At 39.3% G+C, this 16,664-nt stretch overlaps 1 protein-coding gene across 7 annotated transcripts in view; it reads right to left on the bottom strand.

Moving 5' to 3' along the window:
- Positions 1 to 12,151: 12,151 nt before the first annotated feature.
- Positions 12,152 to 16,664, bottom strand: part of NRG1 (neuregulin 1) — a 1,154,913-nt gene continuing 1,150,400 nt past the window's right edge. For all 7 annotated transcript variants that reach the window (XM_007495561.2, XM_056803721.1, XM_007495565.3 and 4 more), the window contains one exon: positions 12,152 to 16,596. In XM_007495561.2, coding sequence (XP_007495623.2) covers positions 15,924 to 16,596 — 673 coding nt within the window. In that variant the 3' untranslated portion in view covers positions 12,152 to 15,923. The remainder of the gene's footprint in view (positions 16,597 to 16,664) is intronic.

The raw sequence follows: 16,664 nt of genomic DNA, 5'->3' as shown, positions 1-16,664 counted from the left end.
TTCTCTCATGTTAAATAGCTGAGCAACATCCAAAAAAAATGAAAATGATGAGGAAATTGACTTTTTGTTACCCTAAAAATTCCAACACCAGGTGGCAATTGGAAATATTTTGTGGACAGAAGCTCTGTACCTTTTAGCTTTATTCTCTCACCGGGCACCCAAGTTCCCCAAACCCTACTCCTCACTTGGATTTTAAGGCCAGGGCCGGCCTAACAAAACCCAGGTGAAGATGGGGGGAAGGAAAAGGGGAAGCTTTTCATTTCACTGATCAGATTTTGCTTCCTCCTCTGCTGCAGAGAGGAAGAAGGATTGATTCTGAACAGAAACTGGTGAGACACCCCTATTTTGGGGATTTTTAAATGTCTTACACTTTTAAAACTAAGGTTTTTTTTTTAACTTGTAGAACAACCTATTAATTATCTACTGTTTTGAGGTATACAGGGAGAGATAAGACCTGATTAATTTCCTTTCCCTGTCTGCTAGCCAGAAGGAAGTAATGCTTAAAATCTGTCTATTAGAGGTATTTATTGGTATTTTATTTCAAAATTGTAATCATGTATTTATATGGGTTTAAAAAAAATAACATCCTAATTTTAATTTTGTCAGACAGTAAAATTTGTTTGTATAGAAAAGCCACAGATTGGTTTTGCAAAATGAGTTTTTAGCAGTATAGCCTTGAAAAGACTGCATTCCATCCTTATCTACCTTTCCATCATAAGAGGTTTAAGGGAAAAAAATGGGTTAAAGTGTTTAAATTTACCAAAAATGGGTTTTTGTTTAAAATTATCAAATGGTTTTCTTCTCAATGGTTTTCATCCCACTGTATTAAAGTTGGAATAACTTTATTTTAACTTCTTGGTCTTGAAAATAGATAATCAGCCTGCTTGTCAAAAGGCTTGAAACCTTAAAAGGTTTCAAATCTCTAAATTTAAAATAGATCCTGTAATACTAAAGGCTTTATGAAATTTTTAATGTTGTGTGAGTTGCTGTTGAAATATGTATTTTAAATATTGCTTGGGTGTAAACAAAAAGCTCATTGTAAACCTGACTCTACCATAGATTTTGTTCAATACTCAGTGGTTACCTCAGTTTACCAATTTGTTCTATGAACTAAAATTTATAACTGATGAGTACTATGCTAAAGTTACAGTATTTCAATGATCCTTTGAATCAGAATTCTTTGGGTTACCGATTAGCAATTGAAGTGATATCAATAGAATGTTTGTTTCACTTACGATGGTAAAAGCAAGTCAGAGAAGGTAAAGAGTTATGTTGGGTTTGAATTCAGAAAAAAGAGGGACTTTGCTCTAAAGTCCATAAAGCTTGAGTGTGTAGATTTGTGAAGGAAGAATGGAAGTTGTGTTCTGCCTTTTTAAGCAGAGGGTTTTGAAGGAAATGAAGAGAGAGAGAGAGAGAGAGAGAGAGAGAGAGAGAGAGAGAGAGAGAGAGAGAGAGAGAGAGAGAGAGAGAGAGAAGGTTAAATAAAACACTTAGATGTTTTGCTCTCATAATTGGATCTTTAACTTAGGGATCATTTCTAGAATTGATGTATGTAGTTTTGGAAAATCAAAATTCCTTAGAGAGATTCCTAACTGGTCTTGTCTTAGTTCCTTCAGATGGCCTAAGGTCAGGATATGATCTAGCCTTGATTTGTATTTACTGTAGAGCTAATGAATTCAACATTCCTGTTCAGGTTTTATGACTAAATTGTGACAAATTAATTATTGCCAAAATATGTAAGACTAACTGCTATAATGTAGACTCATAGGCTTTAAGGAATCCTTAGAGAAGGCAAGCAGTCAGAAAAGCTTGTTTGAGGATATGGAAATTTGTTTTTGGATTGCCAACAAGCAGAATTTCTCTGAGCTGTTAATGGGTGAGACTTGTCCTTTAAGGAAAAGAAGGCCTCTGGTATCCAGTGGCAAGTGCTCTAAGGAGAGAAAGTCTTAGGATGGTTATAGAGAAGGCAGCCCAAGGCTCACTGTGGACTGAATTTTCCTGACCATCTAGGCTGCAAATCCTTGAGTGAAACAATAATGGCAGTGCCAGCCATGCTTGGTACACGAAGCCACTCACTGTGTCCTTTGTCTCATGTGGAGATATTTTCCCTTTTGGACCTTCTTCCTTTGTGACATCCCCATAATCAGCACATAATACAAATTGGTAAATTAAAGTTTCCATTTCCCCAAACAACCTATTAGGTTAAAAATTGAACGTTCTCAAACTGTTAGGGAACATACTTTGAGAAGTAGGTGAAGTTTATTAATTGATGGCTTGTATTTGCAGCCTTAAGTGAAGTTTGGATCTTGAGCTTGGAATAGCTCAAAGCTTTCCTGAATTTTCCCCAGAATCTGGAGTAAAGAAATTCATCTGTAAAATATTGTTACTCAAGTGTTTATAGATGTTATAGTTAATGTGTACTTTGCAAAAGGATATTCTTTAACAGAAACATCACATACCAGCTCTGCAAACAACTCAGGAATCCAATTTCCTGGGGGGATCTATTCCTGTCAGAAGATGGTTTCTGAAGATGAAGTCTGTTGGCTAAGATACCCAAATGCAAATGTGTAATGCCAATTGTTATTGTAGTAATTTTCCTTGTTTCTATCCCCCTAGTTGTGGTTTCTACACTTCTATCCCCGGGACTGAATCTCCCCTTGTGACCTGTCTGCCCATCAGGGGGAGCAGTCGCTGGACATCCCTCACATCTCGAAGCAGGTTTCCAGCTACCTAGGACCCAGGCACTCACTGAGGACATGTCCCTAAGACCCTGTGCCCACAGCCTTTCCGTCCATGCTATCTTAACCCCTTTTACTTTAGCCTTTAACTACCTGGCCATAACTTTCTTTCCTTAAAATTTGGGTCTTCTTCTATGTTTCAAATCATGCATACCCAGCCAGCCGGACATATAATTCTTTGATTCAGCTTGGGGAAGAGTTAGCCAAAGTGGGTCCCTCTAACTGTTGGGTTTGTATGAAGCACCCCCAAAGTGGAGAGAACCCCAGGCCTCTAGCCCAAGATCTCAGTGCCTCTGAGGTGTATCCAAGACCTGAGGTTGTACTTATAACCTTGTCATCTCTGGTTGCTTCTAGGGTAAAAGCACTCTTGGGAGTCACCCAGATGCCAGATTCCACCATAACCCCGGCAACCATCCCAGCCTGATGCTCTGGACACTGTCTACAGTCAATGCCTCTCTCTCCTAAGGACCTCTCTACGCCCATTCTCAGCTCTGAAGAAGTTACAGAAGACAGATCGCCGTCCCATTTTCCGTTACATATTAGGAGAGGGGGGAGATGACATGGGCACTGTGCCCCAGAAACCCAGGCCAACTATTATCAGGGAAACTCCTTTGCCCTTGCATCCTTGTGACTCTTAACCTAGAAACACCCAATGACCCCACCCAGGGTCCTGAGATGTTTACCCTGTTTGTCCTCTAGATTTAAGGTGGACAAAGAGATGAATCTTGATGCCTCCAGGCAGACCCCAGTCAGCTGACCACCCCACCCCACCAAATGCCTGAGTAACTAACACTCACTCTGGTCTTGTCCACACCAGGACCCAGCATCTAAAGAGTATATAAACCCCAGAACTGATGCCTCTCCATCCAGGCTGTCCTCATGGAGGAATAGCCTTTCCTTTCATGCTGTCCTCCCAGGAACTGCCCCCCATCTTGCTGTTCTACCTTGCTATCCTCCTGGCCACTCTCAACATTACTCTCTAAATTAATAAATCTCTTTTTGTTTTTAAGCTAAGTTTCGGAGTCATTGCATGCTTGCAAAAGGCATCCTTCCCAAACCCAAAAGGGTATCCCTTCCGTGCCCATAACAAAATGACTCTCCTTGTCTCCAGAAACCTCTCCCAATATATCACACCTTCCTTCTGAGGACCTTCCGCTTGCAAGACAGACATGCTACCTTCTGCGCCAAAGCTTAAAGTCTATTGTTAGTCCGAGATCAATCTCTCAGGGAGGAGCTCTCAAGGGACAAGGTCAAACCTGTGTTTCTACCTCCAAACTAAAAGAACTGGGGATCACCAAATCCCTCCAAGCTATGAGTTTGGGACTTCTAGATTCCACTTTGGCATCCATCACCCACTTTCCTTAAAAATGAAGCAGAAAAAAATTTAAACTACATCTACTCAGAACGCCTCTCCTAAGCCTTCTTTATTCTTCATGATATTTAAAGTCACTGATAGTGGCTCCGTAATCACATGTATAACCTTACTCCCCTCCATAAGTTAAAACATGAATAATGTATGGAGAAAGTATTTTTTTTTCATTGAAAACATGGCTAATATGTGAGAAAAGCATCAGATTCTCACTATCATGACTAGAACTTACAACCTTGAAGTGGGTGCAATTTTGTTTGAGGTGTGTAGTGGAGGCATCCCTAGGAAGAGAGCAAAACATATTGTCACATGTGAGCTAGCTGTGTAACATTGATCAAGTTGCTTCCTTTGTATTCTTAAGCACATAGTAGGTGCCTAAGAAATATTCATAGACTGACAATCCCTCTGTGCTTCAGTTTTTTTTTCTTATTGCAAATATGGAGAACTCACTCTCTATCCTGCCTAATGCAGAATGTTATAGAATCAAATGAAATCATGTGTATACAGAAAGCTGGGCATACCAGAGCATAATGAAAATCTTGATGCAAATTGGAGGGTCAGACTTTTAAGGGTGGACTTCTCAAAGGCTCCATTTGAAAACCCAAAACTGTAGTATCACACTTGAGATCAGAGAAAACCTTTTTGACTAAGGCTTTTTGCCTTCTCTTGTTACTAAGCATGGCAGAGAGAGCTTGGAAAATAGATGAAATCTGAAAAATAGGGAAAAGATGCTGAGAGGGATAGGTAATATTTTGCATACAGAATGATCACAGCGAGGAAGAGAGATGAACAAGACTCAGCAGCTGCAAGGAGAAGGGGACAAATGTCAGAGAGGAGTAGACAGAAGTCAGAGAGAATCAGAGAGGCAGATAGAAAAAGAAAAATCACTAAAAGGCAGGCAGCAGGCAATAATGAGGCCAACTGAGAGAAATCACTATGTACTTTTACTATTAGATGAGAGATATCATATGAGAAGTTACTGAAACTAACTCTAGATCATGAAGCATCTAAAATATCTTTAAAAATGGATATTTTTTTTGAAGTCATGTAAATGGCTGAGTCAGTATGAATTTAGATGATCTAACTGAAACTGAACTCCTTTTTCTTGAATTGATTATTTTAATATTACATATATGTATATAATTTTATCCTATCATATCATGTTTTATTTTATCATCCTTTTCTCATTTCAATAGAGATTCCATCTCTTTCCCATCACATACTTTTTCAAACTTCCTCTTCTTTCTTTATACTTCCAATCCCTCAGCTGAACACCTTACTGCAAACTTTACTGAGCAAACTGAGGCCATTGACTGTCAGTACTCTCTTCTCTTTTTCTCTACATATAATGATCCCATTTATTTTATTGTTCTTTTTTTTTGGAAAATTTTATTCAATTAGTCAATTTAGAATATTTTCCCTTGGTTACAAGAATCATGTTCTTTCCCTCTTCTCCACTACCCCCTCCCATATCCAACACACAATTCCACTGGGTTTTACATGTGTCCTTGATCAAAACCTATTCCCATATTTTTTATATTTGCACTGGGATGATCATTTACAGTCTACATCCCCAATCATATCCCCCTCAACCCATGTGATCAAGCAGTTGTTTTTCTTCTGTGTTCCTGTTCCCACAATTTTTCCTCTGAATGTGGATGGCACTCTTTCTCATAAGTCCCTCAGAATTGGCCTGGATCATTGCATTGCTGCTAATAGAGAAGTCCATTACATTCAATTGTGCCACAATGTACCAGTCTCTGTAATGTTCTCCTGGTTCTGCTCCTTTCACTCTGCATCAATTCCTGGAGGTCATTCCAGTTCACATGGAATTCCTCCACTTTATTATTTCTTTGAGCACAATAGTATTCCATCACCAACATATATCACAATTTGTTCAGCCATTACCCAACTGAAGGGCATCCCCTCATTTTCCATTTTTTTTTGCCACCACAGAGAGCACAGCTATGAATATTCTTGTACATGTCTTTTTCCTTATTTTCTCTTTGGGGTATAAACCCAGCAGTGCTGTGGCTGATGCCATTTATTTTATTAAAAACTCCTCTGATTGATATTTCAAACTCTTCACAAACTTTCCTGTTATTCTGGCTGCATTGTGCATTGCTCCTCTTCCTGGACTTGATGGTGCATGTTTGGTGGTGCTCTCAAATGACACAACATCTCCCATTTCCATTCCTTTTGACTTTCTACATTCCTGGAGCTAGTGGTATACTGGAGTCAGCTCGTGCTCCCTTTTGAGAGTCAATTGTTCAAATTTCAGTATGAGAACTTGTATTTTGGAAATCAGTAAACCACAAATCAGGGCTTGATTTGTTAGATTGAAGAAAATGATGGAAATGTTAAGAATTCTGACTAAACTTAAAAAGTGTATTGTGAGTATTTATCCCCCATCCAAAGAAGATGTTAACCATTTACCAGCATATTCCTGTTTGTAATAGAGTCCTTTATATTATTGAAGTATCATCCAGTGTAATCTTCTTCAGGAAGTCTTTCTTGATCTTCCCAAATGCTAGTCTCCTCTCTCCCCAAACTCATAATTATTTATTTTGTATTTATATTATAAATACTTATATATGTCTATATTGTCTTTTCTGCCGTGATGCAAACTCCACAAGGGCAGGTTCTATTTCTTTTGTTGTTGTAATATTCACAGTGCTCAGAGGGGCAACTAGGTAGCAGTGCCAGGCCTGAAGTCAAGAAAACTACTCTTCCCAAGTTCAAGTCTGGCCTCAGATATTTATTAGGTACAAATAATTTAACCTATTTGCCCCATTTCATCATCTGTAAAATGTAAAACTCCACTATCTTTGTTAAGAAAATGCCAAATGGTGTCATGAAGAGCTGAATGTGAATGAATCAACTGAACAAATTCTCAAAGTTTGGTACATTCTAGGCAAATATGTTCATTGTCCAATTTTGGGAAGAGAAATGACCAAATTGAAAGTGATGTACTTCTTAGAAGAACAATAGAACAATTACTGAGGATTCAGGGAATCAATATGCCCAGTTCCCCCATGATACATTGGAAAGACTTTTGGGATATAGTCATCTTGAGCTCTCCAGTCCAAGCTCTGCTACTTGTTGGGTATATGATGTTAGACAGAACACTTTGGCTCTCTGCAACATCCCTTCCTTTTCACAAAATGGGGATAATAATATCTGTACTGGATAGTTATACTTTTTAAAATTAAAAAAAATCCTGGCCATTATTTTCATTCTAAAATTTAAGGGATTATAAAGTAAAAGATCCTTCTGAGCAGAATGAAATAAAATGGAGTAGATTGTCAATAAAGAAATATTTATCAAGCACCTCCTATGATTTTAGACATTCTACCAAGTTCTGAAGATACAAAAGGGGACAAAAGCCAGTTCCTGCCTTGAAGGAGCTCACAATCAAATGATGGAGTCAACAGCCAAACAAATATATAAACCTGCTACATAAAAGTTACATAGGAATAAAAGCTTCTTTGGCTTCTTCCTTTGGTTTCTGCCATCCTAATAGATTTAGAAAGTCACAAAAAAGCTTTTGAAGCTATCATTCTGACTTCCAATAGGAATATGGGTTGATTTGAGCCAGGGCTTCTTAGACTGGGATCCAAACAACTGAAAGGTATCTATGGAGAGATTTCAGGAGAGTCTTTGGACTTGAATAGGAAAATATTACGCTGCTATTTTTGTTTAACTCTAACTGAAATTCAACACTTCTTTCAATTACTTAAAAGCATCATTTAGAGGAAGAGTCCCTACACTACACTAGACTGTTTAAGGAGTTCATAGCAAATTAAAAAAAAATTAAGAACCTCCCATCTAAGGTATTTGGTATGGCTATTATTCTTGAGACTAAAACAATCACAGAACTAGAATGAGGTGTCTGAAATTTTGTGAAACCTCTCTGGGGATGGCATCAGAAAAGGCTTTCTTTCCTTTTTAATTCCTGCCCACCAAAACTAGCTGTCAGGAAGTCACTGTAATTAGTCTAGGGGATAGAGCCCCTTCTCCATTATTTCTCCTGGTCCTCCTGGTCTCTGGTGACTGTACTAGCAGGGAGTAGGGTTCCATGAGGTCAAAGGATCATACCATCAATATTCAAGAATCTATGCTATCTCTAATGGGTATCCATTCTCCCCATCCCCCTATTAAAGTGAAAATCACTTTGAGAGAGACAGAGGATCCATGGAACAATTCAGGAATTCAGATCTGGGGTCTGAGCTTTCATCCATAAAGGCAGGACCGAGTTGTGAATGCCAGTTCTAAAAAATGTGCCATGGGAGATCAGGGGTTGTTTCTTCACCACCATGGTGAGGAGAAAGCTGAGCATGGAGAAAGTTTGACACTTGTCTATAACACTTAGTTATCCTTACATAGACAAGGCAATTTGCTTCTCAATTTCTGCATATATAAAGTGAAAATTACTTCTACCATCTAGCCTCAAATGATAGTGAGAAAATTATCCAAGTAATGGGAGTTGTTTTTATGAAAAATCAGCTTCGTTTAGGGTCATCAGACTAATATGTAAAAAGGACCATTGAGTTCTCCTAGGCCAAATGCTTCATATTACACATGAGGAATCATAGTTTAAGAAATGATTAGGGCCTTAGCAGTTAGGTAATGTATTGGGTAAAGTGTTGGGCTTGGATTAGGAAGATCCAAGTTCCAATCTTGCCTCAGGCACTTACTGCGTTGCTCAAGTCATTTAAAATCTCTCAGTTTCAATTTCCTCATCTATAAAATGCAGATAATAAGGACACCTAACTCCCAGGGTTATTGTAAAAATGAAATGAAACAATATAATTAAAGTCCTTTGCAAACCTTTAAATACTATATAAATGCATTGGATGATGTATTTACATTGCATTTATGTACAACAATTGTTGTCCAGGTCTGTCTATATTATTCCTAGCCTTCTACAAACTCCTTCTCTTTCCTGCCAGTTTCATGACTTGAGATAATGAAATTAGAAAGGCTAATTAAACTATTAGGGACCACTGAGAAGCACTGAATGATGGAAATTTAAAGATATTGCCCCTAATTATGGCTCTCTCTCCTTGGGTATTTAGAGCCAAAGTGTGTAAATTGAGACCACAGGATCACCAGCCCACCACAATGTTCATCATCAGAACCAAGGAGAGTGTAATTTTATCTCCTGCTCTCACTCCACTCCAGATGCTTTACTCTGCAGCCCTGTAGCCACACCCCTCTCCTTTTTGCACAGCACCTCTCAACTCCCAACACAGGATATGCCTTTCTGCTTTTGACCAAGCGGTCCTTTATGCTTAGAATACCCTCCATCTCTCTCTTTGGCTGTGACACTTTTGCATATTCATTAGTTGTTCTTCAGTCATTTCAATCCTTTCTGTCCTATTTGTGCCCTTATTCAGGGTCCATTTGACAAAGACTCTGAATTGGTTTGCCATTTCCTTCTCCAACTCACAGATAAGGAAACTGAGGCAAACAGTTAAGTGACTTGGCAATGGTCACATGGCTAGTAAGTATCTGAGGCTGGATTTGAACTCAGGTATTCCTGACTCCAAGACCAGCATTCTATCTATTGCAAAACATAGCTGCTACTTACTAGAGCTCAGTTCAAATAACACCTTCTCCCAGATGCCACTCTTTATCCTCTAGATAGCAGCAATCACTTTGGCCCTTCAAAATTCATGTTTAGCTCTGTTTTAACCTTCTTGCTTCAATGCACATGATCTGAAGTGCTTTCTCTTTGGGGTCTTGTCTCCCTATTAGTCTGTAAGTTCTAGAAGGGAAAGAACTAGCTTTGAGATAGCTAGCTAGATAGGTAGATCTAGATATGCTACATCTCCCCAATTACCAAACCTAACACTGCACAAAGCATGTAGAGAATATGCATGGAAACACTCTTAGGGATCAATGAGTTTCCATCCAAACCTTCGGAAGACTAGAGTCAATGGGTATCCAGATGTGTATCTGTCTATCTGGGAGAAGTACAAAATTGTGTCCCTTCCTCCCTCTCCATCTCCATTCAAGTAAGTTCAAATGACATTAGCATAAGATATCAGGGCATCTGAGTGAGGGTCCTTTTGGGTCCTAAAGTCAGCCCATCTCTTTTCCATCTCTCTGAATGTCATTGTACCTGTGGGCACAGACAACTCTTATAATCCAGAATAGGGTTGTTTTCCTATGATTTCCTGGGCACTTGTTGCTTCATTTTTGTTGATGTTTCCACCCCCCTCTTTAATCCCTTAAAACAAAAAGACAACATAGACATGAAATGGTTTGGGAAATGGAGAAACAATGGGAGACAAAGCAGCTTTCTCCCAACCACACATGTAATCAGCTTGTACTCAAGCAGAAGCTCTCAAGTCTGTTGTAGTTTAGGTGCATTCAGGTTTCTATAGCTAAATGAAATTGGCAACTTTGCTGGGTTCTCTAGTCGTTCTCATGGATATACATATCTTGGGGGTTTCTTGGGAGGAAATATTCAGCCAGGCATCACCTCAGACACATGTTTTTAAGCTCATCTGATGAGGTCAGAGCATTGAAGGGCAGGAGATATATACACTGTATATCAATGGAAAAACCATTGGACTTGGAATCATGCTTTAATTACTACCTGTGTGACCATGGGCAAGTTATATTTCTTATCTGGGTCTTTGATCATCATCACTATCATCACTAATTTTCATGTAGTATTTTAAGGTTTGTAAAGTTCTTTATAAATAATTCATTTAATCTTCATGATCACCTTAGGAGATAGGTGCTATTATTATTCTCATTTTACACATGAGCAAACTAACAGTTTTAGTATTAGAAAACTTGCCATTTAAAACTTTCTTCCCCTGTAGGGTTCATTTGGGAAATATTCAATTACTTCTGAATGGTCTTCAAATTTAAAATTTGATCTTGGTTACATGAATGGTTTATGAGCTCAGAACTCTATTCCCTTTTAACTTTCTACCTATCGGCCATCTCCAGAGACTTAAGATATGCTAATAATTCATGAATTTGGTCTGAGTTCTCTGAGTAACCATACCAGGTTAGCTCTGGATGAGATTTAGCTTCTTCCATCTGCCATAATTTCTGATACTTTAACAAGTTTCCATTTCTAGATAGCCTTATAGTTTTAGAAAGCATTGTCTTTGCAATATCTCATGAGGGAGACTGGGCAAACATTTTCATCACCACATGATCATTACGTACATCAGGACTCTGGAAAGTCAACTGACTTGCCCATTGTCACTCAGTTAGAGTCAGAGGTAGGAGTTAAACCAGCCATCCGGGCAACTGGCCCAGTACAATTTCTCTTATACCACATGATTTCCATTACTCTGAATGAACATCTTTCTTGAGAGGATCATGATTTGTAGTCATTTGGGGCATTTTCCCATAACAATTGAATTTGGTTTCAGTATACATGACTTAGCAATTAGGATTACCAACGTCAGTTTCCATGAATCTGATAAAGTATTCTGCTGGCACCACATGATCTGAATCCACCTTTTCTTTAGACTACTAGGAGCAGTGGAATCATTCCCTCATTGTAGATGTCCTGGCTACAAGAAGTCTCAAAAATCAGTTAGTCCAACCCCCCACTGTATAGGAAAAGAGATTATGCCCCTGAAAGGGGAAGGGACTTGCCCAAAGTCACCTGAGTATCAGAGCCAGAATGAAAACCCTTTGAACCTCAGCAGCTATATCCAATGGTCTTTCTGTTATAGTCTGCTGTCTTTCTATGTGTATGTAATTTATTGAGATAGAGAAGTCTAATTATAACTAAGTAAAGTTGGAGGACTATAGGTAATATAAGGGAAGTGGTAAAGAATGAATGAACAAGATAAAAGAATCAGGGTAAATGATGCTCTATGTCATCAAAGGGGATTTCCAGATAAACATAATCATGGTATTCAAATGAGACTATCCAAGGTGCTAGTCTCCTAGCTGGATGCTATAGTTTCTAAGCCCCATCCCTATTTATGCAATGAGTGTCACTTTATTACAGAAGCTGACTCGTGGACAATGAAATAAATCAACAATTCCTGATGGCCTGGTATTTGGGATAACCACTTCTTTAGTTTATCAGTACCTCTAGGCCTTCAAATGTGCATTTTTCAAACACTTTCCATTACAGATACATTCTTTCTCCCGAACAATAAATTACTTTTTAAAAAAAATTTAAAAATGGAAATAAAAGGATACATTACAATTTAAAAGAAAAGATAAAACAATGAAACACATTTTTGACATTCATCTCAGAAATCATAGGAAAATGATTCTTTCTAGATGTTTGATGATTGAGTATAAATATTATTTACAGGGTAACAGGAAATCAATAGAGTACAAACAGACTTTAACTCAGGAGGATAGTGGATGATTTGAGGAAACATCTCAGTAATGTACAGTATGTATTTACAAAGGAATATAGACTAGAAGTTGTGATATGTGGCCATTGTAGTTTGTCTGACTTTTGCTGCAGCATTCCAAAGGTCTTTTCACAAGGGAAACCCATGTGGCTGGTGGAAACCCACCAGTACCCAGGGGCAAAATCAGATTTTGCTTCTGTCACCTCTTGACCACAGGCCACAAATGGTAACAATGTTCCTGAGCAGGCCCTCTTGGGCGTGCTCCACATATGTAGGGAGGGAGATGAGAAAGAGATGCCATTCCATTGAAGGGGAACACATTCACACACATCCCTGGCAAAGCTAGCCATTGGGTTGAGAAAGCACATGGCAATGCTTTTTAACAAACCATATCTGGGAGCAGGAGCAAGGGACACAGATTTGGGGAGCTTAACTAAAAGGGGGTTTTGCATATACCATATTCCATTGCATACCCATGTAACCCACTGCTTGCTCTGCACACAGTAGGTATGTAATAAATGTTTTTATTGATTGGTTAATCCCTGATGGGATTGGTACAGTTACAATAAACTCCCAAGGAGCAAATTTTATTGAAGTCCCATGCATTTTGCATTGACACAGAATATGGGGTGGGTCGATGCAAGCTAGGGATGCTGGTCCTCTCTCTTTCCCCTTGTAGATGGCTGCTGTACTGAGCTTGTTATAGGGGAATAGAAAGAGTAAAACAGTAACTGAACACCGCAGGGACACCCTAATGACCCTTGAAGTGGCTTCTATGGTTGCAATAGGATCAATCTTGCCTTTTACAAGACATTATCTTTGATCCTGGGAACAGAAGACATTGATTAGCCAAAGACCTAGCAGGCCACATCAGGTAAGAAGGCTAATATCTCACCATCCTAATATTTTAGGCAGTTTGGCAATTTGGAAGCCCTGGTGTCGTCCTTAGAAGCGGGGTCAAATGGACTTTGCCCTGGGTTTACTGGCTGGCATATCCAGAGCACAAGCACTAATATGATCATAATGATCTAGGGCTTTGACACAGCTCTATTAAGGTCTAAGGTAGTATTGGGAAATCCCTCATGGGAATGGGCAGAACATTTGGCAGATCCTGCCAAGGCATCACTGAAGGAGTAAGGGGTGGTAACATTTAAGAGCTCATCTTTTTTTCCCTAACCAAAATCTTTCAACTTTCCAAGGTCCAATGACTTCAATGCAGCTGATTTTATATGTCCAAGGGATGCTTGTGGTGGGTACAACGAACAGGGATACTGCTGAGCAAAGAGGAAGTGAGATGCAGAAGCAAAGAAAAGATTCCTGCAACTTGAGTTAGGGGTGATTTCAAGACCCTGCTGTCTGCCATTTTCCTAGCTAGGTAAAAGCTCTACAATACTTTGAAGACATGGTTAGTTGCTACCTGAGCTGCTCTTGTGAGTAACTATGTGCTCAGCCTTTTTTCCCTACCCCAAATATCTGGCCAAAGCATTTATGTTTTCTTTCTATCTCAGCCCCTTGTGTTGCTCTATATTTCTATTTTATTACTTTGGATGAGTGCACAAACTTAATTCACCTCCAAATAAAATAACATCATGTATATCTCCTGTCACATAGAAGTTGACCCTTCTCCTGGGGTCCTTGCTGGCTTTAGGTTGAAATTTTCTCTTCAATACTCTGAAGATACTAATAATCCATTGTTTTTCCCTGTGTGGCCCCACTCTAAGTAGGGTTCCTCTTAAATGAAGAGGGGATCTGGGAGCTTAGATTAGCCCAAAAAGGTATAGAACAAGGCACATGGATGTTTGTGATCCCATTTTTCTCCCTGAAATGAACATTTATTCAGAATGTTAATACCTATAGCCATTCTTCTGTTGACATCCCAGGAACTCATGCAAAACAGAGCCCCATCTGAGGGTCTGCCTTGTGCCAGGGGAATGAGGATAGAAGAAACCAAATGGAGGTGGTAAAAGGAATTCAGGGTCTATATGCAAAAGACCTAGGGACTAACTAGGGGCTTACATTGAAAGGTGCTGCATTCTCAACACTGGAACCACTCCAGTGATAAGTCACTACCCTGGCAAGGGTGTAACATGTCACATGCACATCTGCATATTCTTGACAAAAATCAACATGCATAACTGGGGGCTGGCTCAATTCAATGTTGGTTAGAAAAACGTAATGGGTGGGGATAATGGCAAGAGAGCTATCAATGGAATTGTTGACCATTTCAGTCAAACTATGTCCTTTGTTAGCTTAGCATCACTCTCTCCTCTTGTGTCTTCTAAATGTCACTACTATATACACAGAGATCACATTTCATCATTTCATCCTCCATATCACTTATGCATCACTTATAGAAGCTATTTTTTGTTTGGGACTTTCTGTTCCTTAGTGCCCCCTCCCTTTCAGGCTGAGAAGCTGTCACTAATTTTCAATTCAGTTTAAAAATACAGGACAAAAAGTTAGTACTTGTATTGTTTGGGTTTGGTTTTTGATTGCTCAAGTTGCTTCTTCATTTCCCCAGAAATTGAGAGCAAGTGTGAGGAAGTATGCTTATCAAGGATTGGGTTCACCTTGAAGGGCAACAAGACCCCGTTCCTTAAAAAATGAGACGAGACATTGCTCTCTTTGAGAAGGAAGGAAAAAAGGAAGGAAGGAAGGAAGGAAGGAAGGAAGGAAGGAAGGAAGGAAGGAAGGAAGGAAGGAAGGAAGGAAGGAAGGAAGGAAGGAAGGAAGGAAGGAAGGAAGGAAGGAAGGAAGGAAGGAAGGAAAGGAGGGAGGGAATAGATCCTAGTAAGAAGAAAAAGCTTCCTTCTGAATAATAAGATTGATTTGTTTATGTTTTAAATCATAAAATTCCTTCCTGTCTTTGAATGTGACTTGATTCAGTTTTTTCCTATAATTCTTAGTAACATGCTGCTGGTCCTACTATTATTTCCATGCTCAGTAAAGCAAGCCTTTGGCCAACAAAATGGACAGAATTCATTGTAGATCCTGATAGCAAAGAAAACTTCCTTCAAAGGAAGATTGTTCTTGGACAGGTGAATCGATACAAGTCTTACTTGGTCTCTGACTACACACCAAAGGAGGGACAGTGGTAAGTCTTATGAATCCTACATCCATTCAACACGATGATGCAATGTACAAGAAGCCAGGAAAACTGACCATGGGAAATTTTGCAGAAATACTGTGGAACAGCAGTCACTGTAACTAGACAAACTCGCTCTCAACATAACAACAGAACATAAAGGCACCATTGATATCTTTCTCATTTTTAAATACTGTAAAAAATTGCTACATATGGCACATAACACATTTTTACATACATAGATTTAATTTATAAAAGTTTTTTCCTGTTTTCTATTTGCAGAACTGCTAAAATAAAATAAATTGTTTAATTTAAGGTGGAATACTTCATTATATAAAATAAAGTTTTACAGGTGAATCTATGTGTTTATTTAAGTTTTATACAGCGATAGGGTCTTGATTAGCTATTACACTGGACAACCTGGCCTGGAATTCCTCCTGGGTAGAATAGCGGCTGGTTGGGTTAGTCCTACTGTCAGCCAGGCGGAAGGCAGGGGCTGACTCTAAGCCAGCTGCCATCGGCGTCTGTATACTCAGGAAAGGTGTATTTTCACCTATTCTTTCATCTTCTGTTTCACTTTCTGAGTTACTACTCTCAGAGCTTGTGTCACTGTCCATTTCCAACCTGTTAGAAATATGGCCATCGGGCTTTGTTCTTTTGGCCCGCCGGCTGTTGACAAGTTTCTTTGTGGGCTCTTGCACTGGCTCATACTCCTGGGTGGTCTCATACTCCTGGGTAGTCTCATACTCCTCATCCTCCACGATTCTTAAGGGGCTAGGGGGTAGACTATTGCTCTCATGGACTGGGTTGTGGTGAAAGGAGTTGAACTGTTGGGGGTGATGATCATATTTTTTCTCCCGAAGTCGTGGAGGTGTCACCAGAAGCAGGGGCCGCTCTTCTTCCACCAAAGGGCTGACAGCCACAGATGGCATGGAGACTGTCAAACTTGATATGGGTGGAGACATTTCAGAAGGAGGTGACTTAGGGGAGCTTGGCATGTAGAAGTCTACGGGTGACATGCGAGCTGGGGTAGTCATTGCTGATACATATCTATAAGAACACAAAAACTCCAGTAAATACAGAGGGATTAAATATGAACAGAAAGGTTTGGGAAAAAC

Source organism: Monodelphis domestica, chromosome 6 (genome assembly GCF_027887165.1).
Source record: "Monodelphis domestica isolate mMonDom1 chromosome 6, mMonDom1.pri, whole genome shotgun sequence".
Taxonomy (NCBI): Eukaryota; Metazoa; Chordata; class Mammalia; order Didelphimorphia; family Didelphidae; genus Monodelphis; species Monodelphis domestica.
Note: the sequence above shows the minus strand (reverse complement) of the source record. Positions and strands in the feature narration are given on the sequence as shown.